The 26,475-nt window shown below is 38.2% G+C and overlaps 1 protein-coding gene across 7 annotated transcripts in view; it reads right to left on the reverse strand.

Annotated features, from left to right (window-relative positions):
• Smarca2 (SWI/SNF related BAF chromatin remodeling complex subunit ATPase 2) overlaps positions 1-26,475 on the reverse strand; it is a 166,467-nt gene that overhangs the window by 119,388 nt on the left and 20,604 nt on the right. For all 7 annotated transcript variants that reach the window (XM_074051968.1, XM_074051961.1, XM_074051965.1 and 4 more), the window contains exons 4-9: positions 21,600-22,046; positions 13,220-13,478; positions 6,433-6,559; positions 4,306-4,479; positions 2,731-2,904; positions 317-487 (exon numbers count right to left, since the gene is read on the reverse strand). In XM_074051968.1, the coding sequence (XP_073908069.1) occupies positions 317-487; positions 2,731-2,904; positions 4,306-4,479; positions 6,433-6,559; positions 13,220-13,478; positions 21,600-22,046 (1,352 nt within the window). The remainder of the gene's footprint in view (positions 1-316; positions 488-2,730; positions 2,905-4,305; positions 4,480-6,432; positions 6,560-13,219; positions 13,479-21,599; positions 22,047-26,475) is intronic.

Below are 26,475 nucleotides of genomic sequence, written 5' to 3' on the forward strand. Positions count from 1 at the left end.
CTTAACTTAGTAGTACCCTGCCTAACTGACATTAAATTTGAGCAAACACTTATCTGTATCAATGTTTTTCCTTCTCCTATTGACTGTGTATACTTAATTTAAAATATTACACTGTATTAAACAATGCATATGTAGACTATATTACTTCAGATCAGTAATTCAGTCCTTACCTCCAATACATCTACCTCCATGTCGTATCAATTGCTGCCAATCAGTGCCATTAGTGTAGGAAGTGGTACTTATTAAAGAGAATATTCATCTTAAACTAGAATTTACCCATATGCCATGGGCTCAACCGTCAACCTAGGGTGCTCACCTTCTTCCTTCTCCTCCTCTTCTTCTTCTCTTTGGCTGCTTGGGCCTGCTTGTGCTCCCAAACCAGGTTGGTCAGATTGGCCACATACTCATCAGTCTGCTGTAAAAGGTAAGCTAAACGCCTATCTTTCTTTTGATCAATCAGTTTCCTATAGCCCTCTTCATCTTCAGCCTGTTAAGGAAGGAAGAGAATGATGAGAGCATAATCCATGTTTGTCGACAGGTCCATTTTATGCTCCTCTTTCCCCCGACAATCTGAACATAGGTGGTAAATGGAACAAACAGAACAAGCCAGGGTGCAGGAGTCATCATGTGGAGTCTGGGACCAGGCAAACATGCAGGAAGTGCCATAGCTCTGTCCCAGACCCTGGGGTTTATAGCAAAGTACTGCAAAAGCCCACTCTTTGTTCTTCTATGCTTCTTTAACTGTACAAAAATAATGTTAAAATTTGACAATCCACCATCTGAGGTTTACTTTTAACTTCATATTTTGGAAATGTCAAAATATAATTAAAAGTAGAGAGCATTGTACAATCACTCATATAACTAACATCAAGCAGTAAAACTTGCTACCCTTCTGCCAAATCCTTCCCTTAGTTCCAAACTGGATTTTCTTGAAGCAAATTTCAGACCATGTAATACCCTTTCATTCATAAATATTTCAATAAGACAAGGAATCAAGTGGGCTTTTAACAAATAATTTTTTTATACTTAGAAACAATTTTTTTGACAGTAGAAACCATTGTGGTTGATAGCAAAAGTCAAATTTAGGGGATTTTGTCAGAGATCTGCACTGAGTTATGCATGTAGGTGACTGACTGGAGATAAGTCATGTAGCACCTGAAGTCTGGTACTGCTGAGTAATAAAACAGATATAATAATTTCCACCTCCACTTCCCATTAAGCAACATTATGAGGTTAAATGAAATAAAACTCTGATGTACTCTGAGCCCTTTTGAGAGAAATCTTTTTTATACATCCCAATAAAAGCACACTCCAAAATATTTTTCTCATGTTATGCTTGGATAAGAAGGAGCATGTCGCAACATCTTAAAGACACAACTCCATCACAGAAAAGCTTGGGTCTTCAGTTGTAGTGTCACTCCAGCATTTGTCCAAGTGACAGCAAGTTTCATCACTCAGTCTGGCTGCTGTCTGCCCCCATGAAAGAGCGTGAACCTCTGATGCTATTATAACTCTAATTGCTTTTGGTTATGGTTGATCTCACTTGAAGAAAGAGTGATAAAAACTTCAGTTTCTCTGTTATCTGTATATTCCATCATTTAATTGCAAAAGTTAATGATTTGCAAATGCCTAATCATTAGTGTCAAACCAATCTGTTACTGAAGTTCTAATACAGTTTCACTTCAGTTGAATCAGACAAAGTTGACTGCTGACTGCTCCCATTACTATAAAATGGTCTCCCTAGCTCATGAGAAATCTCTTGGACAGTCCCCTCCCTCCCCCAAATGGAGAATGAGACAGAATACGATGCTAAGACTTAGGAATACCTAGAAACAGAGTCTTTTAAAACATGGTGTTTACTCTCTGGGATCCAAAAGAATTAATGAAAACAAAATGCAAACTCTATTACTAGCAAGGAAGACAGTGTCATTAGAATTTTCCAGAACATAACTGTGAGCTAAGTCTTTATCTTCACCCACCCAGGAATCATGAACCAGGCAGATCTGCAGGTCTCCTATGACCATTACAGATTACTCACACTTTTCTAAATTCCACAGTGTGCTTTATCTAATTCCAAAAATAAATGGTCAACAAAACCAACATTCAGACCAGTAATACAAACCTATCTCTCCTGCGCTTATACGTCCATTAAAAACTAACAGTGCAAATGTAATGATCCATGAATAACCTTTGAGACTAACACAACTACCACAAAAAAAGCAACATTTCAAAATTAACTTAAAAATCACTTTTTATACTGTTGGGAAATTTCTGACACTAAAAAAAAGATAAACAATAAGCACCAGGAGGCTTCAAAAAGAAGAGAGTTTCTTGGATTCAAAGACATGGCCTAATGAATTTCTCATTGAAAAAACTTACTCATTCATCTCAAAGAGGTCATATTTTTAAAAGAACTACATTTGTCATTCTTCTAGATCTGGTTATCAAACTTTTGCAAAATACAGTACCTGCCTTCACATGAAAAACTATAATGTAGACAGCAATGGAACCCTAGGACACAGAAACACTATACTCATCAGGTATGGCCCTGGATTTGTGTCTAGAAGAAAAAATTCTCACTCCGTCCTCCAGAAGTTCAAAGAAACTTATAAACACATTTGATAATCAGCGTTCACTTTCTCCTTGTCCTACCTACTGCCATATGTCACATTCTCCGTACAGAAGGATGTGACCAGAGCATCTTCCTGGTCTCCTTCAGGGGCTTCTTACCATCAATCTCCGCATTCTTTCCTTTTCAATCCGCTCTGTCTCCTTCTTTTGCTCCCTTTCGGTGTTGGCATGCCAAGTTGCCACTGCTTTGGAAAGTTTCTGTATCTTTCCAGCCACAGAGCGATGGTATTCCTTGAAATCTTTTGCATGTTGCAAAATGCTGTTCAGGTATTCCTAAAGGATTCACAGGAGAGAGAAAAGGACACTTAAAATCCATTTTCCAATGTCCTGGAGGTATTGGCATAGTTCAAGAAGACTCTTAGTGTACAATTGACACAATTTAAAGACTAGAATCTATTTTGGGATAGGGACCAGGTATGTCTTACAGTTGAGGTGTGGACTATGGGGCTGGTAGAAAAAGGGCTTTCCACATCCCTGTTGTTCTAAGCCTGTGGAAGAGAAGCTGCCTCCACCTCCTGGGTGTGGTCTCTTGAATATGGAAAGATCAAAGACTGAGGGAGAACTATGAAATGGCAATGATAAAATTTAAAACATATCACTCACCCTAAAATAAACCTGAGGGACCTGGGTATTTCCATTGAAAATCATGTTATAAAAGTAAGATTTCTTCTCTAACTTAAATACGTTAGAACTGTGATGCAAAAGAACTTCCTATAATGCTAAAGTTGCCATACATAATTTAAATTCACTTTTTAAGTCAACGAGAGGAAATGTGTACCCTACTTACCAATTTTTTAACTTTAATTTTTTTAAAAAAGGAAACTAAGACACCAAATTAAGCACAGGGAAACAAAAAGTACAGGATTCTGACACAAAAACAAATCCTACATCAAACATCTTTAACCCCCTGGAAAGAAATGCTTTAATAGATTTGCCCCTATGAAATCCCCAACTGGGCCCTTCAAAGAGCCTGGAATACTATATCATTGTACAAATAACCTTCTGCCCTCTTCTTTCCTTTTCCAAGTAACCTCTCCCCAGGATTTTGCTCTAGGAAACCTAGTCATCCCCACCCATCCAGCAGCTTTCCATGAGAATATGAGTATGACACCTGTCTTGGCCTGAAAGTGTCCCTCCCACTGTGATGGTGTCAGGAAGTGGGGTCCTCCTCAGTGGAATTAGTATCCTTTTAAGGGGCCCCAGAGTGCTTTCTTACTCCCATCCTGACATGTGAGGGCATAAGAATTTAAATGGAAAACTGTAAGAGGCCTCACTAGAACATGACCAAGCGGGAGTGCTGATTTTGCCTTCCAGCCTCCAGAATTGTGAGAAATAAATTTCTATTGTTGATAAATGACCCAGTCTCTGGTGTTCTGTGACAGCAACCTCAACTTGACAATACTTGATTAGAATTCAAGAAGCTGGGTTCTAAAACTCATCTTGCTACTGACCAGTTAGGTAACCTTGGGCAGGCCACCATTTATCTGTCTTGGCCTAGGTTTCCTGTCTCTAAAATGATATGGCTGCACTATATAAAGTACAAGGAACCTTTTGTTTCTATGATACCCCTACCACCTGCAAGTGGATATGCTTACAATTGCTCTGACCCTGTCCAAAAACCACGTGGGACATTTCTGTCTAGGTGAGGGTAAACAAAGCCCAGAGTTCAAAGACCTGGTGTTTCTGCCGGCGCTTCCTTTCCTGTTCAATCTTTTGCTGCTTCTCCAGCTTCTCCGTCATGCGGGCTTCTCGCAGAGTCTGGCGCTTGCTCCGTTTGTAAGCTTTGGAGTTCAGAGCCGTCTCCAGGGTGGTATCCCTACGCATGCAGGCCACCACCTCCTGTCTCAGCTGTCAAGAGGAGAGCAGTTAGACAGCCTCCCAAATAGAGGCCAGCTCCTGAGCCCTGACCGTCTCTCCTTTCCATTTAATGGGACAGAACAGGAGTGGAGGGGGAGTCTACCTACAAGTTTCCCAGTTACACTTGGCCTTTTATTAAATGAAGGAACTCAAATGAAGTCAGATTTACATGGCATTTTCAAAGATGGTATAAATTTTCTTTCAAATGATTCACATCAAAAACAATTATAGTACTGTAACGGTAAAAAAAAAAAAAGAAAAGAAAAAAATGTAGATATTGTCCTGGCTTTTAAATAAAATGATTCATTCTATTTAATTACTCTAATTAATGATATTAATTAATAAGCTTTTCAAATTTTTCACTTCATTCTTAATGTCATACTAACAACTCTTGTGTTTAAAGATTACCTTTAATAATGACCTCCAAAAAGAATAAAACAGTTACTTTCCATTCATGTTGTAGGTAGCAGCAGGCACTCAAACAATGTGAATTCATAAAGTCCAATTAATTATGAGTAATACCAGTTTTGGTTTCTTCACACTCCAATAATGATATTCTTTGCAAGATATTTAGATTTTAGTTTATATTACGGACTTATTTTAGATTTTCATAATACAATATTTTATCCACATTACATGTTACGTGGTGGTAGGGAATAGGATACTGGGAGCACACGTTACAGTAATCACTCAAATGAATCTGAAATCAGCATTAATTACAGTCAATGTAATCAGGAAACTTTATAGATACCAGCTTTCCAACAGTATCAAAAAAATCAGAGATCAGTACAAGTCCAGCATAGGCGAAGCTTATTCCCAAAAGTATACTTTGCTAATATACATTGAACAAAATTATATCAAGCACTACATTAATTCATATTATGAAGTCACCTATATAAGAAAGAAGTAAATGAAACTTGGAAAAATTTTCACTTTATTTAACTTAATATGCAATCTTCTCTCACACACCTATTGCCAAGTAGTGCTCGGCCCTTCTGTGATATGACAACCAATAAGTCAAATGTACACCAAGTCCATATAACAACAGCAAGTGAAAGGGCCTTATGATTTTAGTCACATCCTCCCACAGACCAAATCATGCAATTCAATACTTCCGAACTACGTTTATTCATTAACAATTCATTTTGCATGCCCCAGACTTTAATAAAACAAACCATCTGACTGACAATGAAATGTTCCTTATCCCATTTGGCTTACATTAGGTAATCTGTGGCCTGGAGACCTGTACCATGTGGGTCTACACAGCAAAACTCACCCAAGGGAAAATTAGTTCTACCTCACTCTCCTACCGACTTAGAAATCAGAAAATAGACTATTACACCAACTTGTAACAAGTGACTACTATGAACCATAACAAGACTAGATAACAAATCAAAAATTAGTCAACATGTGGGTTTGATGTGACCAACTGTCACAAAGTTTTGATGAATAATCAAGTTAAAAAGACACTGTTTCTGTGTGCTTTTACAAATGGTGAGCTTTTAATTTGGTACAGTAGCTACTGTATTTATTAAAATTAAATGCTAGTCATGGCTAGCATTTCACATTTGTGCCTTACTGAGAAGCTCTGATACACTACCTTCTTGTTTTTTCTTGGAGCCATAAAGGTAAACAAACACAAGTCTCCCCCAATTTTTTTTCTCAAGGCTTTACATCCATAGTAACAAAATACAATAACTCTATAATTTTATAAACCACAGTGCAAGAGAAAAAAATGTTCTGATATATCAAACAGAAAAACAATAATAAGCAGTTCATTCTTATTACTTTTAGCTATGTGCTGTTGGACTAAAAGGTATGCTATTTTACTAAATTTCTATCTTATAACAATATTGAATAGACTTCAAGTAACTCACACATCACACTCCAGGAACAATTACATTTATTTCCTACATCTCAGACGCACTGGGGAAAAGGTATTACCTGACGTTGGAAATTGAGTAACCGAAGTGCTTTCAGTTCCACGGTTGCTTTGGTTCGTAAATCTGGTGGCAAAGAGCCAGGCAGATTTTCTAGTTCTTGTATCCTGTGAGCTATGCGAGCCTGAAGTCTAAAAAGTAATGAAATGGGGGAAGGAGGGAGATGGAAATATACATTACAATTTAGTCTTCAATGATCGACAACAGGTTCAAGTTTACATTCATGGCAAAACATACTCCAGAAACTGACAGTCCGTTTCTGACAACCAACTAGAATTTCTGATGTTAAGCAGAGAAAATCTACCTCTGATTGATGCAGCCAGGTGTTATATGTTACTCAACACTCTGACATTCTACATAACTTCTCTCTAACATCCAGAAAGAAACCCCATGCTACATCTAGGGGGAAAATCTAATGACCTTGCTCTCTCTTAACAGACAGAGGAAAGGAGAGATAGGAAAGTCTGGCTTGCTCCCTAAGTCCCAGCCAGCCACAGTGCAGAGCTGAGACCACAGAGCTTTCTAACTTCCAGTTCTGTCCTCAGGCACCCAAGCCATTTGTCCTCCTTGCCAACATACTGAGGACGATGACAAGAGCTAAAGCAGACTGGGCAAGAGCAGTTTTAGAAGCTGAGGCCACAAATCAGCCAACCAATCCAAGACATTCAGAGAAAGCCCTGACGACCACAAACCACTTCCTCTGTGCACAGGGCTTGTTTGAGAAAAGAGGACAAATTAGGCATTTTCAAAAATCAGGGGCAGCAGTACATAGCCTTGAAAATCTGAGTTTCTAGAAAAGTATGCCAGGGGATTTTCACTTTAGACACCATCAAAAATGTAACTGCAGGTACTTGCCTATACTGAAGGCAGATTAGAAAATAAAAGATACTTTTCTTCATTCACGTGGAATATTATTATTGTTACACATATAAACTGGTTTTAAGTCCTGTTCTTATAAAGAATTATATGTCATTTAAATCTATTTTTAGAACAACCTTCCTTAAATTTGGGACAAAACTGTCTGAGAATGAATTTCAACAAAGAAATCGTAATAAAAGAGGTAATGAATTAACCGAGTACATATTGACTGCACTAAGTTAAGTGCACTTAATGCACTATTATTCTCTCTCTCTCTCTCTCACACACACACACACACACACACACACACACCCCTACATCACTACAAAGTAAATGCTACAATATTTTACTGAGGAGAAAAACTGAAGGAACTGGTAGAGGAAGTAGCCAAGGTTAAAGCCTTCATCTGCCTAATGTCAAAACCACCACCGTCACAAAGGCAGATAATTAATATACAGTTTCCTGGACCTAACTTAAAAAGTTTAAAAGTAAGAATTTGGTTAAAAATGAATTACTACAGCTTTTTTCAGCCTTTATGATGTTGCACATTAAGGTAAAATAATAAAACCTTTTATTACTTAGGAACTGAGAACTATCTTAACACTCCATGCACCCCCAAATATCAAAGTAAGCACTTTGTTTTTTAAACTTGCAATTATTTGGTTTGGAAGGGAAACAAAGTGTAATTTTCTTAAAAAAAATTAAAAATGGTTGTAAAGGAAATGTTTTGTTTTTCACTGAGTTCGTTGAAAATGATAGCTCCCTCTTTTCTTTGATACATATATTATTGATCCTAACTGACTGAATGATTTATCATCACCATATGCTAATATTATCATTGCTATACTGTGCTGTTATTTTACCTAAGCACATCAAGACAAATAACAGCACTCTTAAATGTTCTGACCATTAAGTAACTAAACATTTGTTAGTTCAAATAATAACAAACTTTCACCATTTTACTCTTTTGTAAAATTCATACAAACTTTCTCAACTGTTTTCCACATCCCTTTTACTAGTGATAGTCATGGGATTATTTTGACTTTTAATTTTCATCTTATGGAATAAGATACTCACTTCCTTTATCCAATTCATTTTCTTAACTATCCATCTAGCCCCCAAGTCTCCAAAAACAGCAAGAGATGTCAATCTAATACTTAGGACATTAAGAGAAAAATCCACTTAAAGGAAAAAAAAACTAAAGGAAATTTATCTTTGAAACAACTTTATGCCTTACGGTTAAGTCATATGAAAGGAAAATTTAATACTACTTTGGGGTGAGAAGACATGGCCAACCATTTGGTTATCCTACTACCTTCATTCTAGATTCACTGCAGACCTTTGTTATTTGAATATCTTAGAACTCAAGCTATCCCTGTATACTCTGGCTCACTAATTTTGACAAAGTGAGCTAGTTGCTAAATTAGAGGAATAGGTGCTTTTTTGTTAATCTTCCAAAGGACTTTGGAATTAGGACTAAATAAATAACCACAGGACACCTGGGCTGACAGTGCTAAGACCAAACCACGTTGAATTTGGAGAGTGGGAAGGTGGGGAGTGGAGAGGGAAGTGAGGAGGTGGGGAGTGGGGGCTTGTGGTGATGGGGTGTGGGTGCCTGGGGCACTGGAGCAGATGAGAGCTCCCTGTGATGACTGCTTCTCTAAAGGGTCTAGTAATTGGTTAGTCAATCTCAGAGTTCCAAATACAAAAGAATCTTTTTGAAAGGCAGGCAAAAGTATAAACTGCAAACTCTAGGAGAATAGAAAAGGTAGATTTCACAGTAAAATTACATGCATTGGATGTAGCACATGGGGTGGTAGCAAAGGTACAGGAGAAGCTTCTTTAACATAGAAAATTATATCTTTGTTGTGTTGTTCTTAATAGAAATCTTCATTTTAAATAATGCTCCTCTCCAGACAATTTCATCTTCCCATCAATGGGATTCAGCAGGTAGTCTGATAAAGAGATTCAGGATTCTAAACTTCCTGAAACAACAGCAAGATGTAATACTGCATGACTGCAGGAGACTCATTTAGTGTCCTCACGAGTACAGAAAATTGAAGCAGAATTAGGTCACTCGGGTTTTTCATACAGATTGAACAGTAAATCAAGAGGGGTTACTGTTCTGGCAAGAAAAAGAGTTCCATTAAAGGCAACAGATATTCGTTCAGGTCCAGAGGAGAAGTTTATGATTCCTGTAGGAGAGTTATTTGAACAGAAAATGACACTAGTACATTTTGTTCCTTCAAGGAGCTGAGTGACACTATAAAAAGAGAGAGGGTGGGGGAGAGAGGAGACCATTTGTGACTTTTGGTAACTCTCCTGGTAAAGCAGCTGTTGGTAATTTTTTGAGAAGGCATTTTCAGGGCTGCAGTGGAGATAAGGGTTGGATAAAAAAAAAAAAAAAAAAAAAAGCCACAGATAAGGAGCCTGGGTTTGCCTTCCCAAACAAGCAGGCTGCACTCCTCTTGTTTTCACACTATGTTCTGACTTGATTTCTAAAAGGGCTGATGTAATTCAAAGATGCCCTTTTCAAATAAAGTCCTTCAAGTATAAAATATATTTTCCACGCAAACATCTATGGAATAGTTTACATGCCAACATGAGAACACCTGACATATGAATTTTGATCAAACATCTAATGCCAAATGGAAGAAATGAAGTTTCCCATGTTAACGGTACAAAGAAAACAGGCCAAAAAAGCAGTGGAGGAAAGCAGCATGTAGAAATAGCTATGACCATACCAACTTGAACATGCTTGATCTTGTCTGATCTCTCAGAAGCTAAGTGGGGTCGGGCCTGGATTGTCGAGATCTCTGTCTGACACAACAGACAGGAGCAATCAAGTTCCATCAAAAAACAGAGGATCAAAAACAAAGGATCCAATTTAAATGAGGGAAAATGTTTTAATTATAGTGCTTATGTGTATGTGAAGCAAAGTGTTCATGCAGAAACTTCTTTGTGCTACCACTGTATAAAGAAGCTCTATTTGTCAAAATTCTGATTTTATGATGAACAAGATAAAGCAGCCAACTGACTTAAAGGTTAAAGAGATATAAAATTCTAACATCTCCTTTAAATTTTTATAGACAAGGTAAATGATATAACAAGGGCCAAAGAAATTAACATCTGTTAAAGAATGATTTTGACAGATGATATTTGCTCCAAGTTTATCACATTGCAAAAGAGGTTTGTTAAGACCTTGTTCAAATCTTTAACCAGACAGTAAGGATGTACTGTAATCTACTAGTTAGCAGGTAGAAGCTAGTAAGTTCTATTATAGGGGTCAAGAGAAACAAAGTTTCTTAACAGTCTCTAACAAGTGTCTAAGGGACTTAATTCAAAACTGTCAATGGAAAAATTCAAGTATTCTCTGCAAGTTGAACAGCTGAGCTTGAGGTACGCAGAAGCCAGCTTTCGTTGATGACTAAAGAAGATAAGCATTGCCTGCAATGCTGCCAGGGCAAGCCCATTCTTCTTCTCCAGATGCCCACAGGGAAATCACAGCCCAAAGGCCCACTAGAATTTTGGGCCCCAGGTTGTTCAAATCAATGATTTCAAGAGTCGTACAGCTTTCAAAAGGAGGAGGCATTTATCAAGTAAATGGCTATTATACCACATTCTTCAATGCATATAATTTAAAAGATAGATAGACACAGTTTTTATTAATAAAGAAGACGATAAAAGGTTTTTATAAACTGAAGTAGACTAAATAGTACTATTTAATACTCCATACTTTTGGAGACCATTAAGAACACACTTTCAAAAAATGCACTAAAACGAGCTTATTACAAGAGAACCCTACAATTATAATTCTGGCAAAAATGATAAAGAAAATTTAGGAGTCAGCAAAACAAATACTTAACACACACACACACACACACACACATTTTAGGAGTCAGCAAAACAAATACTTAACACACACACACACACACACACATTTTAGGAGTCAGCAAAACAAATACTTAACACACACACACACACACACACCCACGCAAGGCTGAGTAAGGGAAGAAGGGCCAGACAGACATACATAAAATTTCTAGGTTTGGAGAATGTCTTCTGAGAGTGGCTTACATGATTCAACAAAGCAACTTGTAGCTTTGTAGGGTAGGAAAAAAAAAGATAATTGAGTAACCACACAATACCTCTTTATTCTACTACTGACTTTTTAAAAAAATACTTCTGACTTTTAAAATTCAACAATATGCAAATATTGTACAAGAAGATAAACTTTTTCTGCCTTAGATGTGCAAGTTTTTGGCTCATGAAATACACAACAATGAAAAAATTGTGCTAATACACAATCATTCACTTAACAGAGTTTGCCTAACCATACTGATATACCACGTGATGGTAACTACCTAGCACTCCAGGTATACCTGAAATGTTGGCAATGGCAACATAAATGCTCCTAAGTGATGATCAGTAGTCGTAACAGAGAATAAAGTTATACCTTTCTTCCAAAGAGCTATACATACCTAATATCCAGTCACTGGGATTCTTTTAGAGTAGCTCTGAAAACCAATTATATTTAGTGTAGTAATAAATAAGTAATGTATTTTTAAAAAAAGATTAAGGTTATGTTTTTTGGGGTTTTTTTGTTTTGTTTTGTTTTGTTTTTTGGCAGTACTGGGGTTTGAAATCAGAGCCTTGCACTTGCTAGGCAGGTACTCTACCACTTGAGCCACTCTGTCAGCCCAAGGTAATCTTTTAAAAGGAAATCCAAACATTGTTTACTATAATTTTTAACTCAAATTTTCTTTTAAATCAATATTTGGGAAATAATACTATCTATACTAATACCAATAATATTATCTATACTAATACTAATATTTGCTGAGTGTTTTACATCAGTTTGCCTTCCCACCTCTATGACAAATACCATAATATTTTTTTCTATCATATGAAGACAAAGAGTCATAGAAAAGAGATGTAACAGAGCTAGTTAATGACAGAATATGCTTCCCAGTAGACTCCAGAATCCACAATCTTAGCCTTGTTTTAGCTTGTCTCAAAACTTATTGGACTCCTTTTTTTAGTTGACATTAACCATTTATATGAGGGGTCTGCTAACTATAGCCCGTAGGCCAAATCTTGTCTATAGTTTGTTTTTCTAAATAAAGCTTTATTGCAACAAACAAAATCTATGATTGTCTATGGGTGTTTTCCGTCAAAAAGGGCAGAGCTATTTGTGTCTGAGACATACGATCCTGCAAAGCATAAAATTTTGTATCTGGTCCTTTATATAAAAAGTTTGCCAACCCCTAATTTAAATAAATTTTAGAAACTTTAGATAACTTTCACCAAATCAGGTGAAAATTAAGTTTCTGGATTAAGAGTTTAAAATAAAAACGCCATTTGAAGACATTTATAATAAGGTTTACTCATAAATCTGGACCAAGCAAACAGACCAAACTATGCATGAATTAAAACAATGACTACATTATACCAAGCTACTGAAGTATGCTATAGTATCATGAGATGCACCACTAAGTGATGGTCAGGCCAATCCACTCAACATCTGATTTTTCAGTCACTCAAGGACAAACTGACAAACAAGAACAAAGCATTTCATAATCCAGGTGTGAGATGATCACTTCCTTAGAGCCACAGGAACTTGGGGCTGGCCTTTTGATCTTCAAATCCCCAGTGCCTGGAATGCCATGGGGCTGAATAGAAATTTCCTGATTGAATGAGTGAAAGGTCATAGTCTGGCCAACCGAGAGCCACCACTGAGCCCTCTGAATGACACACAAACTTTTCTCTGCAACTTTGTTCTGAAGTCTTTGCGTTTCCACCTCTCAAGTTTTCTGTTGGCCCTTCTTCTGTTCTATAATACAATGACCACACTGGAGCAGGCACCTCAGCCCTTGCCCAAGTGATGGCAATGGCTGGTCACCTGGTTTAACCCCTCCCAGGCTGGGCTGTACCTGTACTCCCGCTCCTGCAGGATCTCCACTGGGTCCAGGCCTTGTGGTTTCTGGATGGGGCTGATGCGACTCTGCTTCTGTTGCAGCTGCAGGACGGGTGAGGGCTGCCCGGGCGCAGGCTGCTGTACTGAGGGCCCAGGCACTGAGGCCGCAGGTGGCTGCACGGTGGCTGGGGGTGCAGGTGAAGGGCGGCCGCTGGGAGTAGGCACTGGCAGCTTCTGTGGGGTGCTGAGGCCACCCAGCAGGTCAGGCCCAGAGCCTACAGGATGAGAGATATGGGCAGGACAGGACAGGTGGGAGGATGCCTACAGCCACACCTGGCCTCCAATGGCCTTGGGGCCCAGGGATGGGGCCCACTGCCTTAAACACCTGAGGGGAGAGATGGCAAAGGAAGGAAGGAGAAGAGAGGATAGGACAAAAGGGAAAGGGGAAAAGGAAGAAGAAATAAAAAGAAAAAGGAATCTGGCATCTATCCCCATGCGGAAATGGCATTCACTGGTGAATATTGCCCCAAATGGCCCAGATACTGACTTTTTGGTAATAAACTGATTCAGGAAACGACAGGCTAGTTTTTAACGTGGGTAATACAGTAGGTTTTTAAAAGGAATCACAGGTACAGTCAAACTTCAGGAAAGGAAAGGCATTATACAACAATCAAATGCAATTGTGTGTAGTCCTAAAAATACCATTTTGCACACAGCCCTGCAAGACCCTTTACCCTAGACCCCTGTCCTATGTCCTGGCTGTGAGTACCAATGCTTCATAACAAGCAATTAGCTTGCATGTCTTCTGATGTCAACTCAGAGAAGCTCACATTTTTCCTTAGTGGCCTTTAAAGTAGATCTCAGGCTAAATTAGTGAATCTCAGGAACTTAAGGGTTTCTTTTTTTTTTTTTTTACTCTATATTAGCAAATATTTCTAAAACTATTCAGTGTCAGAAAAAATCATTTCACCTCACAAAAATTAACTAACATTAAGATTCAAGAGAGACTTTTTCACATGTTATCAAAAGAAAATGACATGTAATCTTCAAGCTTATCAAAATCTTTAAGAATTATTAAATTCAGTTAAAGTCATTTTCTACATTAACCTTCAGGAGTTTAAATTAATTACCACGTCTAAATCTAAACTAAGAAGTGTTCCACCTCTTCTCCCAGGGGAATTTTTAGTTACCCTAAATTATAAATAAGATTAGTGATGCTATCAGAAGAGTTAGTAAATTTTTTAAAAATCTCAGTAAATAGATGTTAAAGCCACTAGTAGTCATTCTTACAAGTATTTTTCATATCCTTTCTAAGAAAGATAAAGTTACTAAGTTAAAGAATAATAGCCAATATACTTCAGAGCAGCTTAATGATTATCATATAAAGATATACATTATGAAAAGTGGAACACATTTATCCAAGTTCCAACAAACACCAGTTAGAAATGGACTTAAATGATCACGCACAAAACACTGCATTCTGATGGGAAGAATATTAAGAATTAGTACAAATTGCTTAGGAAACTGCAATGCATATCCAACTACAATTGTGCACGTATATGTGTGTATAGGTATGTGTGTGCTTACATGTACTCTTTCTTTGCAAAACTTTCCAAAAGGTATACAGCTAGGTAAGATTTCTTCTAAGGTAAGCTGTAACCCTGATTCTATGGGTTGTTAAAAAAGAATCTTGGGGGAAATACATGCCTTTTAATTTTTTTTTATTTCAGGTATTTTGTTTTAGATATATATCATCAGAATAAAGTTTTTTTTCAGCTAAATATTTTCTGATTTTCTTTCTGAATGGAAGATCTTTTACATAATTCATAGATATTCCTAATTTTTTTTTTACTTAGAGCTCCTTTCACCATTGTGTAAGAAACCAGTTTCTAAATATGAAATCCTAGGGTCGTTAAGCATTAGAATGAGTTACAGAGGGAAGTTTTAGGATATTTTTTTCCCTAGAGGCTTTTTTTATTTTTTCTTCTAATTTAGTGGTCCCAGGGCTTGAACTCAGGCCTTGCACTTGCTAGGCAGTCCCTCTACCACTTCAGCCAAGAACACAGCATTTTTGCCCGGGACTAGCCTAGGCAGATCCTCCTACCTACGACCTCCCAAGTAGCTGGGATTAAGGTCCACAACACCAAGCCCAGCCTAGAGATCTTTAGAATAGGGTGCATTTTTCATTTCTGTTGCTTTAGGATGACCTAGTCAAATAACAGGCGATACATACTTCTGTTTCTAATTCTCTCTGACTCTACAAATTTCTTTAATAAGCTCAAGAAGCTGGTCAAATTAAATATATTGGAAGCCTTCATATAAGCATACTAAATATGCTTTAGGTCCTCTAAAAACCACTACCTTTGATAAAAAGTAATACTGAGTCATACTGATGCAATAACACCAAGTAATTACTTTGAATTCCATCCTCAAAGTGTTTTTCCTCCTTTCAAAGTTCAACTAATTCAAAATGCCCTGACAATCCAGTCACAGTAAACACTTCACTCATTCTCTTCTTGAGTACTGCCTGTGAATACTGAGGCAGGAGGCAGAAATCTATGAGGACTCCTTGAAGTATATTCTTGTCACTATTTTTAAATCAGATTTAATCAAAGAAAGGTGTCCAGAGTACTTCTCCAAAGTAGATCTAATAGATACATGGTTAGTGGTATTTAATTGCTAAATATAAAGACATTCGAATCTGGTTTATTCACCCTTAATATTGAGAAATAAAGACCCAAACATGTACTTATATATTGCTGGCTGCCAGTGGCTCATGCCTGAAATCCTGGCTACTCAGGAGGCAGAGATCAGGAGAATCACAGTTCAAAGCCAGCCCCCAGCAAATAGTTCAGGAAACTCTATCTCAAAAATATCCAACACAAAAAAGGACTAGTGGAGTGGCTCAAGTGGTAAAGTGCCTGTTTAGCAAGTATAAGGCCCTGACTGAGTTCAAACCCCAGTACCACCAAAAAAACTTGCTGGGAACTAAATAAGTACATTTTTAAAACTCTGTATCTTCCTAGAAGACGTCACCTACTAGCCATAAGCCTGAGCAAGTTACCTAAGCACTCCATACCTCAGTTTCCTCATCTGTACCCTTGGGACACTAACAAAGCCTATCTTGTAGGGTGGTGATAAGGATTCAATGAGATAATGTATCAACATGCTCACCTCTCAGATCTTCTCATCTTTATTGCCACCAAGGACAGGAAGATAAAGAAGTCTAATTTAACTACTATACTCAGCTTGACAGGAAAATCCCACAACAAAAGGAAGGTGTTTTAGGAAATCTGGTACCATATTAGTTAGCAACTTGGGAGTATTCTTTTTTATAGCCAAGTTTTAGAATGTTAATACAATTCAATACAACTTAGCACAAATACTTGGATAAGTCTACTTGCCACGTGATTCCTGCTAGCTGCTCTGAGAGTCACTTATAAGCAAACTCCATTTCCTAACTAAACATCACGAGTTCACTTACTGTGTGGGTCCAAAGATCGTATAAATACTTCTATTTAGAGGCTGGGACACTGAATGTGGCTTGCTGCATTATTAGACAGGCCCAGGATGTAACCACCTAGTCACTGGGTTCTGTGCCTGCCCCACAAGTGACTTACAGAGTGCATTTGCCTGGCCAGGTTTGCTTTCTAGCTGTAGAAACCCCCACCAGACATTCGTGGTCCACTACTTACAGACTTTCCCTGATATCTTACGATGCCTTCTTTAGCTTATCTCTCATCCACTCTCCAACATAAACAATTTAGGCATAATTGTCAGAGGTACAAAATGTGGTCTGCTGGACTTCAGCAGAGGCTTAGGTGTCAAAGTGGAGTCATGCCTGGCCCTCCAAAACAGGGTCCCAGCACTGCTCAAGAGGGTCTTCAGTGGATGCATCCATCATACAGGTTTTAAAGAAATGGGGCAACAAAGTAATTAAATTACCTAAGGCTCTCATGGACAGAATTTCTGTGCATTCAGAGCTCCCATACGGACACAAGATATTCATGCAAATAACTGTTCTCTGCATTAAATTGGAATTTAAGAGGTCTCTACAGGTTGGAAAAAAGTAAATGTGTTTAAATTGAGAAAACCAAGAAAATTCAGATGGCTACAAGTGAAGAGGGGAGGGAGGAAGCACTGAAAAAAAATGAGCAAAAAACCCCTTTCATGTTCTATCATAATGTCCCTTCCTCACCTTCCACAAAGCACAACGTTTTCAGTTCCCATTTTCATTTTGCCTTAATCCCTGAAAGGAAAATTAATCAAAATGTAAAGAAAAGTATATGTTAGACTTGAGTGGTGCCCACAGGAGCAAGGACACACTCCACTGTAAGAGTGGAAACCACTGCAGGGCTAGGTTCAGTGTGCAATATCTCAAGCCACGCCAGAATTCTCTGGGGGTGGCTAGGACAATGCCACTTTTGGTGAACACTAACTTTGGAGTAGATTTGAGGCCCAAAGCATTCTCTTTTTATAAAGAACACTTGGAAAAGGGACAGAAGAAAACTGGAAATGAACTACCTCCAGGTAAGGGGACAAACTAAATTTATTTTTCTCTGAAAGACTAGCAAGGGGTATTCATAATCAATTATGCTTTTTTTAAGGGAGATAAGAAAGAAAGCTTAATATTAACATTAACAAGTTCAAAATAACCTTTGTCAAATAAAGTTATCTGTTTCCCTATGAAATCACATTTGCGGACAAGTTCTGCAATGCTGTTGCATCAATACTCCTAATGATGGCAGGAATGGGTCAGTGTATTTGAAGGAGGTATCTTCTTATCCTTCTTTGTGCACAGCCTTCTTGTCCTCTGCCATAAAACCCTATCTGCCAACTGTTGTGAGAGGCAAAAGACACCAGCAGTAGTAATAAAATGAAGTCTCTCTGATGACAGAGATCTGACAAGGGAAGATGTAGGTATTGGAGGCCAGTAATAAAAAGGATCCCTCTCTTCTCTAAATAGTCCAAACATGCATGCACAATTGGGTTTATTAGGACATGAAATATTCATTATGCACATGTGTCCCAATAGCCAAACCTTTTTTCTTTAAATTTTACACTTCATTCAGTCTCATTATTTTAACCTTGGATGAAAAGGTTTCATACAGTGCCTGTATGACAAAGATCCAGACCACTGCCTTCTGGGAGGTTCAGATTTTGCTTCCTTTTCTCCATCAAGCCAGCAGTTACCTGGTTGTGACCAGATGGCCTCTGCTTAAAACCTTTTTAGTTATCATTGCTCATGTCTCCAGATGTGAGAGAAAATGACAAACTCTACTGACACCGTGCCTGGACTAAGAATAAAAATGTTCTATGTAAGAAGCTGAGATGATGCTCTGCTCTGAACACACGGGAGAAGAAGGTTTGCATTCTGCTACCCATACTTGGCAATCCCTCCTTTCCCTTTTGCTGAGAATTCTGCCTTGGAAGAAGCCTGTAGAGGGAAATGGTCAAGAATGTACTCTCATGTAAGACTGCTTCAGTCTGGATTCTGACTCTACCTCCACAAGGGGGTATGTGTGACATGTGCAAAGTGCTTCTTACCGAGGAGGGTGACAGGGGAACGAGCAGGCACTCAGTGAGTCCACGCTACACACACGCGTGCATGCACATATTACTCTCTTCTCCTGGCTGCATTCTAGAGAACTGAAGTGTCACAGTTTTAAAATGTGCTGAAGGTTCAAACTGACATTTTCTTTACCTTTTTACTGTATGTCCTTCCCAGCCCTACCATTTGGTCCTATATGAGTTTTATCAAACTAAATGGCTCCATGGTAGCCACACAAAAATATGGAGATGAAATTATATATTTTTGCTCTTTAAAATTCCATATACATATGGAATTACATATATATAATTATGTATAAAGAAACAGAAAGGAAAAGGAAGACAAAACAAAAGAAAAATCCATTGATATGGTCTGAACATTTGTGTACCCCACCCCGCCCCTGCCAAGTTCGTACGTTGAAATCCTAACCCCCAAGTAGATGGTATGAGGAGGTAAGGCCTTTAGGAGATAATTAGGCAGGAAGGAAGAGTTTTCATGAATGGATTAGTGTCTCTATGAAAGAGTTCCCTGCTCCTTCTAGTTAAGCAGGGGTCACAGCAAAAACCAGAAAGTGGACCCTTACCAGACACCAAATCTGCTAGCACCCTGATTTGGGGCTTATAATTGAGCGAATGTACATTCCCTAAGACATACATTCTTTTTCTTTTCCTTTTTTTTTTTATTTTCAGTACTGGGGTTTGAACTCAGAGCACTTACTCGGCAGTTGCTCCACTGCTTTAGTCATGCACCCAACCCTTTTTGTTTTATCTTTTTAATAGGGTGTGTGGCATTTTTTTCCCAGGCCAGCCTGGACTGTGATATTCTTTATTTATGCCTTCTGTGTAGCTGAGATGACAGGAACATGTCACCACTCCCAGCTTCATTAGTTGAGATAGGCTCTTGCTAACTTTTTGCCTAGGCTGGCCTCAAACCACCATCTTCCTGATCTCCACCTCCCAAGCAGTTTAGGATTATGGACGTCAGCTATTGCGCCTGGCCTTTTGTTGTTGTTGTTTTTGAGACAGGGTCTCACTATGTAGCCCAAGCTGGCCTGACTCATGAGTGCTGGGTTACAGATGTACACCACCACACCTGGCTTAAGACACCCATTCTTCATGCTACAATGACAATTACCAAGAAGAGTTTGTCTTTCAGGTAGCACAATTCTTAGAGGTGCATTAGAAAAGAAACACAAAGTGAAAAACTAAGAGTATTGAAAAATACTAATCTGAATTCTTTTCCACTGTCCAGGTTCCAAAACCTAGGAAGAGTACCAATATCCCAAATTAATTGTCCTCAGTGACCAGTATGTCAGGTCTTGCCCAAATGAATGGAAACCATCCATGGGAAATGGTATCAATGCCTAGGGAGCATTCCATTCCCACAATCCAAAGCTCTCATCAGAGGTGAGCCAAAAAAACTCTCTGCTTACCCAGTACTTAACAAAAACCATCCTAGAGGAGATAACCTTCACAGAAGACCACTCTACAGACCTCTGAATCCTATTACTGGGATCAAGCTGACAACCTGGACTATATTATCTCTACCTGTTGTATAATATCATTATGCAACTGATTTTACCCCAGGGAGTGGAAGAAATAGGCCATGTGGATTCTGTTACTCTGCTATGAGTACTAGTATACTTTCTATCATGTAAAGCCTCTTACAGAAACAATAATGAGAAGATGATACTAATAAAGTCAGGCTTTCATATCTGTGGGTTCCACATCTGCAACCTCAACCAACCTAGGATGGAAAACATGCAGAAAAAATTGCACCTGTACTGAACATGTGCAGACTTCCCGTCCTTGTCATTATTCCCTAAACAGTATAATATAACAACTATTCACAGAGCATTCACATTGTATTTGGCATTATAAGTGATCTGGGGATGATTTAAAGTATACGGAAGGATATGCATAGGTTTTAGGCAAATATTACAGCACATTTCTTTTGTAGGAGAAAGTAAAGATGTACTAGGATGTCATTAAAAAGGGAGAAAATGGCAGGCCGCTAGGTAAAGGAGCACAGAGCCTACAGCACATTCGATATAAAGAATTCAAGCGTCATGGATTTTGGTATCTAGAACCAATCCCCCCTCAGATACCAAAGAACAACTGTAGTTTAAAGAATAATTTCTTCTGGGAAATCTACTTTATATTCTCATACCAGAAATGACTTTGTGCCCTCTGCAAAGGTGGTAAGCAACTTCCTTCTGAATGTGAGAATCAGGTATATCACCTTGGCTCCTTGTGGCTCTGTCAGGAAATTCAAGTCATTTTGGAAGCTTGGCCACAGAAGCTCTGAGGGCTCGGTAGCCTCCACATTCCTGACCTCCATTTCTTACTTCATTTCTTATTCCTAATTTTTTCCTTGAAAATTATTTTACAACAGGCGAACTTTTTGTATATCTCATCAAATGTTTTCCCAACAATAAGAGGAAGAAAAAAATAAATCAACATTTATAAAATGGCTCAGAAGGAGGAGGAGGTTTTGTTCATGGAATGCAGTGGATACAGAGGTTCCTAACCTTGGCTAAATGGATAGGCTTCTAAGTAACCTTGGACTTTCTGAAAGAGAATGTAAAATCATAGGTGAGTGTGTTTTTTTTTCCCCTAGGTCCATAGCTAGTATGAATCTCCAAAGGTCAAGAAAGACTGCTCTAGGATTTTATAAACAGGAGGAGACCAATAATCTCAGACAATCTAAGAGAAACAAGAAAGGGCAGCATGACAAAAGGCTAAGTCAGCCCCTGGTTTATACCAAGCAGCACTTGTGTGTGTGAGCAGGCTTTCTTATCCGAGCTGGACCATGGTGTTATCCATTTGGTTGCACATTAACCTACCAGATGGTCTGTTGTAGCTAACAAGAGTTGCCTGCTGCTGCTGGGGTTGTGGCTGTGGTGCCTGCTGTTGCTGTTGCTGCTGCTGCTGCTGCTGCTGTTGCTGCTGCTGCTGCTGCTGTTGCTGCTGCTGCTGCTGCTGCTGTTGCTGTTGCTGCTGCAGGCCAGGCAACGTCCTTTTTCCCTGGACTGCAAGCTGCAATGTTTCGGGAAGGGGCTGGCCCCGGGCCAACATTTTGTAAGCTAAAATCTGAGCTCGAAGCTGGTGCAGCTGGACAGGACTGAAAGGTGAGGGACCTCTGTTGGGCTGGTTCATCGCCTGCAGATCACCAGGAACGAGGGGTCCTGGCTGGCTGGGTGGCATCTGAGGTGGGGTTGGGCCTCCTCCAGATATAGGGCTGGAGACGTGCTCTGGGGCTCCCAATGGAGATGGGTGTGGTGACATGTAACCTAAAACAAAAACACAAGGTGATGATGACAGGCTGCCCCGGATGACCCTAAAAGAGAAGTATTCCTGAATACTTGGATAATTTTCTAGAACAATACCACATGAAAGAAATTTAAATTGTGTATAATTTAATAATTACATGTTGTTTAATTTTTTTATTTTATAATATATACTTTATGTAAGTAATTAATTTTTTTCTAGTAGCTACATTTAAAAGGTAAAAGAAATAGGTAAAGGCAATTTTAATAATACAGTTTATTTTAACTAACATATCCAAACTATTAACATTTCAATGAGCTACTTTGCTTGTTTTTTCATAATAAGTCTTTCAAATTCAGTATTTTACACTCACAGCACATCTTTATTTGGACTCTATTGACCACATTTCAAGTGATCAATAGCCACTTGTATCCCAGAAGGCAAAGTGTTAGTGGTTGTTGTACACCTAATGGAAAGGCACCAAAGGATAGTACTGTATGTTAAAAGTAGCTCCAATCTAGACAACAAAACCTGAAGGGCTCTAATACAGCTCAGTGGAGAATTAAGAGTGTCTTAAGGGAAGAGCAAATATTATTTGGTGACTATTTGATGACTATTTATGCCAGTGGTGACTAATTTGCAATGATTGAGGGCTTACAATGTTGTAGGTACTGTACAAGGGACAGTACACACTATCTCAGCTGAATTTTCCCTAGAAGCAGAGGCTGATCTAGGAATTGAGTGCAGGTGATTTATTTGGGAGGTTCAGGAACACTGGTAGGGGTGTGAAAGGTGATATATGGATGGGAAGGCTGCCAATAAGAAGTGCATTATGAAGCCAGCTGCTACAGTGGGTCCTGAAGATTAATCCAGTGAAAAAGCTCTGAGATATAAGATAAATAAACTACCTATGATTATCCCAGGAAAGGAGTGAATAAGCTAGGGTACCTAGACTCTTACAATCATTAATCACTGGTTAAGTCACTAGTTACCACTATTGTTCTGGGGGTCACTGGTAACCTGAGATTGCTCCAGTGTGGGTAAGGTGGTTGCCAGTAGAAGGCAAACTAAGACAGTGATTCTGGCCAATGATGGGGTTACAGAACTTGTAAAGGGGACCTGAGAACATAGGAGAGAACATATACTGTTACATCCATCCTTACAACAGCCCTACAAGGTATTCATTGTTACATCAATGAATTTCCTCATTTTTAAAATGAGGAAACTCAGTCTCAGAAAATGAATTACTCAAAGTCACATAGGTAAATCTTGGCAGTTCCAAGATTTAAGCCAAAGTCTATCTGGTTACAATGAATAACATCATTTCATAATCGAATACAAGCTTTTTTATGCAAAAAATAAGTTAATGATATAAAAGTTTCAAAGGTCTCCATGCACACCACTTACAATATAATATAAAAATGAAAGTAACCTGTGGAGATATAAGTGGAGAAATTTTAGAGTGCTTTCCTTGGGGAAGAAAAATCAAAATGTGCAAAAATCTCAAGAAACTTATTCCAGGAGATGATGTGCACAGCCTGGCCAAACAATTCCTAGAAAAACACGTAACTGAGTACTGAGGGAGGGAGAGCCAAGATAAAGGAGGGCACAAAGTGACTCCAGCAATCCAAAAGGCTGCCTTAAGTTCACACAAAATACCAATTTTAATAAAGTCAGTGGCATTCCCCAAAAGAATATACACACATAGATGAAAGGTCTTTGTCCTTTAATGAATATACCTATGTCATAATTAATATAAAGGTCATCATATGACTATTTATTAGGTAAGTGCTATATATTTGAACCTATGTTAAGTCTAAACTGAAAGAACTCTATGAGCTAGAGTGAAATGTCACACTATATCCCATTAAGATGTACATTCTGTGTCAATTAAAATTTTTTAAATGTTTGGAAGTCACATCTGTATTGAATTTATGTAGACTTTTCTTGTCTTTCTTCTCTTCACAATTATATAACATGAGCATTGCAATTGTATTACCATCAATTCAGAGGTGATTTAAAGTAAATAGGAAGATGGCTGTGTGTAGAATAGATGCAAGTATTATGGCATTTTATATAAGGGACTTGAGAACTATAAATTTGGGTACCTGCAAGGGTTCTGAACCCATCCTCTGTAAATACAGAAGGACAACTGTATGTTGGTATTTTTACTTCCTTCTGGTCGCTTCTCATGTTAAACTATAAGTTTCATGAAAAAAAAGAAAGAAAGAAAGAACTGTGTGCATCTCCAGAGGCCCACAGATACGTGACCTCCACTGACTGAGGACACACCATCACCATTTTCAAGAATATACAAATATACCTTTGTCTCCAATTGCCATTTGGAGAGAAAAACAAATTTAACATGATTCCCCTGAGACAAAAATTAGTCTTGTTCTATCAATTTGTGAAAAGCAGAACTCCATTTAAGGAACTCTTTCCCTGGAGAGAAATGGAAGAATCACTAAGTCTCATTCCTCAAATCCCTATTCTGTGAGGGAGCACAAAAACAATGCCATGAAGAAGGTTCTAGTGAGCTGGTTATATAAGTTAGCCAATAAAGTCCCCCTGAAATCAGACTGCAAAACTAGCAGAAATTTAAATCCCAACTTATTATTTTCAATAATGTTTACAGGCTATCAATAGCATATTCTTCACGTTTGTCATTAGTATTTTTCCTTGTTAATGAAGTTTGGTTGTAATGCTCATGCAAAATGGTAGTTTATTCCTTACACACCTTTCTGGCCATCCCTGAATCTACTATAAGAGGGAAAAAAAACTTTCCACTATAAAAATTTACATTTTCAGAGTAGAAAGACTACAAGGATAGTGTGTATCATGTGTCTCCAGCTTCCTGGTCTTTCCTATTTCTATTGCTGTCAATTATAAGCTCACTCATGACAAGTCATAGGATTCCTGATACAATGGACCAAAATTGTTAGACAATCAAGTTGAAACTCAATTATTAAATCACTCTTTTAAACTACAAACAAGGCTTGGTCATGAAGGTGAGACAATGGTAGGGTAGTGTTAAAAGACGAGATAGTTAAAATAAACACAAGAACTCAAACTCTGAAAAGAGAACCTAGTGCTATATCTGGTATCTGGAATGTTCCCCAGAGGCTCATGTGTTGAATGAAAGTTTGGCCCTTAGCTTAGCACTACTGGGAGGTGGTAGAGCCTTTAAGAGTAGGGCCTAATGGAAGAAGTTAGGCCATTGGGGATATACCCTTGATGGGGATGTTTGGATTCTGGCCTCTTTGTGTTTCCTTCTGTGTTTCCAGGATGCTATGAGGCCTCTTCCACCACTTGCTCTTGCTAATATACTATGCCGCCATGGGCCCAAGGCAACAGCGCCAAGCAAAAGGATTGGAATATATGAAATCCAGCTAAAATAAACTTTTCCTCCTTCTAAGTCATTTTTTAAAATATTTTGTAACAATGATGCAAAGTTGACTAACATACCTGGTCACTGGAAAAAAAATCAATCCCAAAAACCTTACCTCAAATTTGACAAAAAAGAAATTGCGAGTAGAATAAAAATCAATACAGCAAAAATTTTACTTTAAATTGTTAAGAAGAAACTGGGGGTGGGAAGAAATTATTCCCCAGAATTTTCAAAGGATGTTAATAGAATCATTCTGTCACAGTGTGACATTAAAAATGTGACAGTGTCTGAGATACAGAGAGAGGTTTTTTTTTCCTACATGAGTAGCATTCCATAAAGCAGAATCTCAATGATGCAACAAGATAATAAATTTTGGTAATTATCCTTAGTTGAGAAAACAGAATGAAGAAGTTACCTCAGTGTGAATATACATTTGTCTGAGGATAACAATGCTGATGCAGATTTTGCTCTTTCTGAAATATTGTTTGATTTTCTCATTCAAATATAGTTAAACAATGGCAGTTTTCCTTCCCTGGTCTTCAAGGGCCATTATCTACCCAGCTTCACCTTGCCTTGGAGAGAAGCAATAAGCTCTCTCTTATTAATAATCTTGAACTTGTAAGTGCCAATTTTATATGAGCTTTCTCTAGACACACACACACACGTGTATGCCTATAAAGACTTTTTCTATCCAATGCACTAAAAATAAATAATGTTATCATTGGGACCATAAGGCACACAATTCAGTATTTATTGAAGGGAAAGTTTTGCTTCTCAACCAATACCCTAAAGTAACCTAATATGTTGCTAGGTAGTTAAAGCTGGCAGCTTTCTGATCAATACCACACCTTCCTGTACCTGTGTTTAGAAATGGCTTTCTGCAATTTTTTTTAAAGATGCATGTTATAACCAAGACTAAATTCTTTTTATATTATTATGTAGAACAGGACTGCATTATACCAACACTGCTTTATTCAAAAACATCACTTTGAATAACTTTCTCACCAGTCTACAATGCTTTTTACTATTTTAGAGAATAATATTACACATGAATTTGGACTCCA

Source organism: Castor canadensis, chromosome 13 (assembly GCF_047511655.1).
Source record: "Castor canadensis chromosome 13, mCasCan1.hap1v2, whole genome shotgun sequence".
NCBI classification, from domain to species: Eukaryota; Metazoa; Chordata; class Mammalia; order Rodentia; family Castoridae; genus Castor; species Castor canadensis.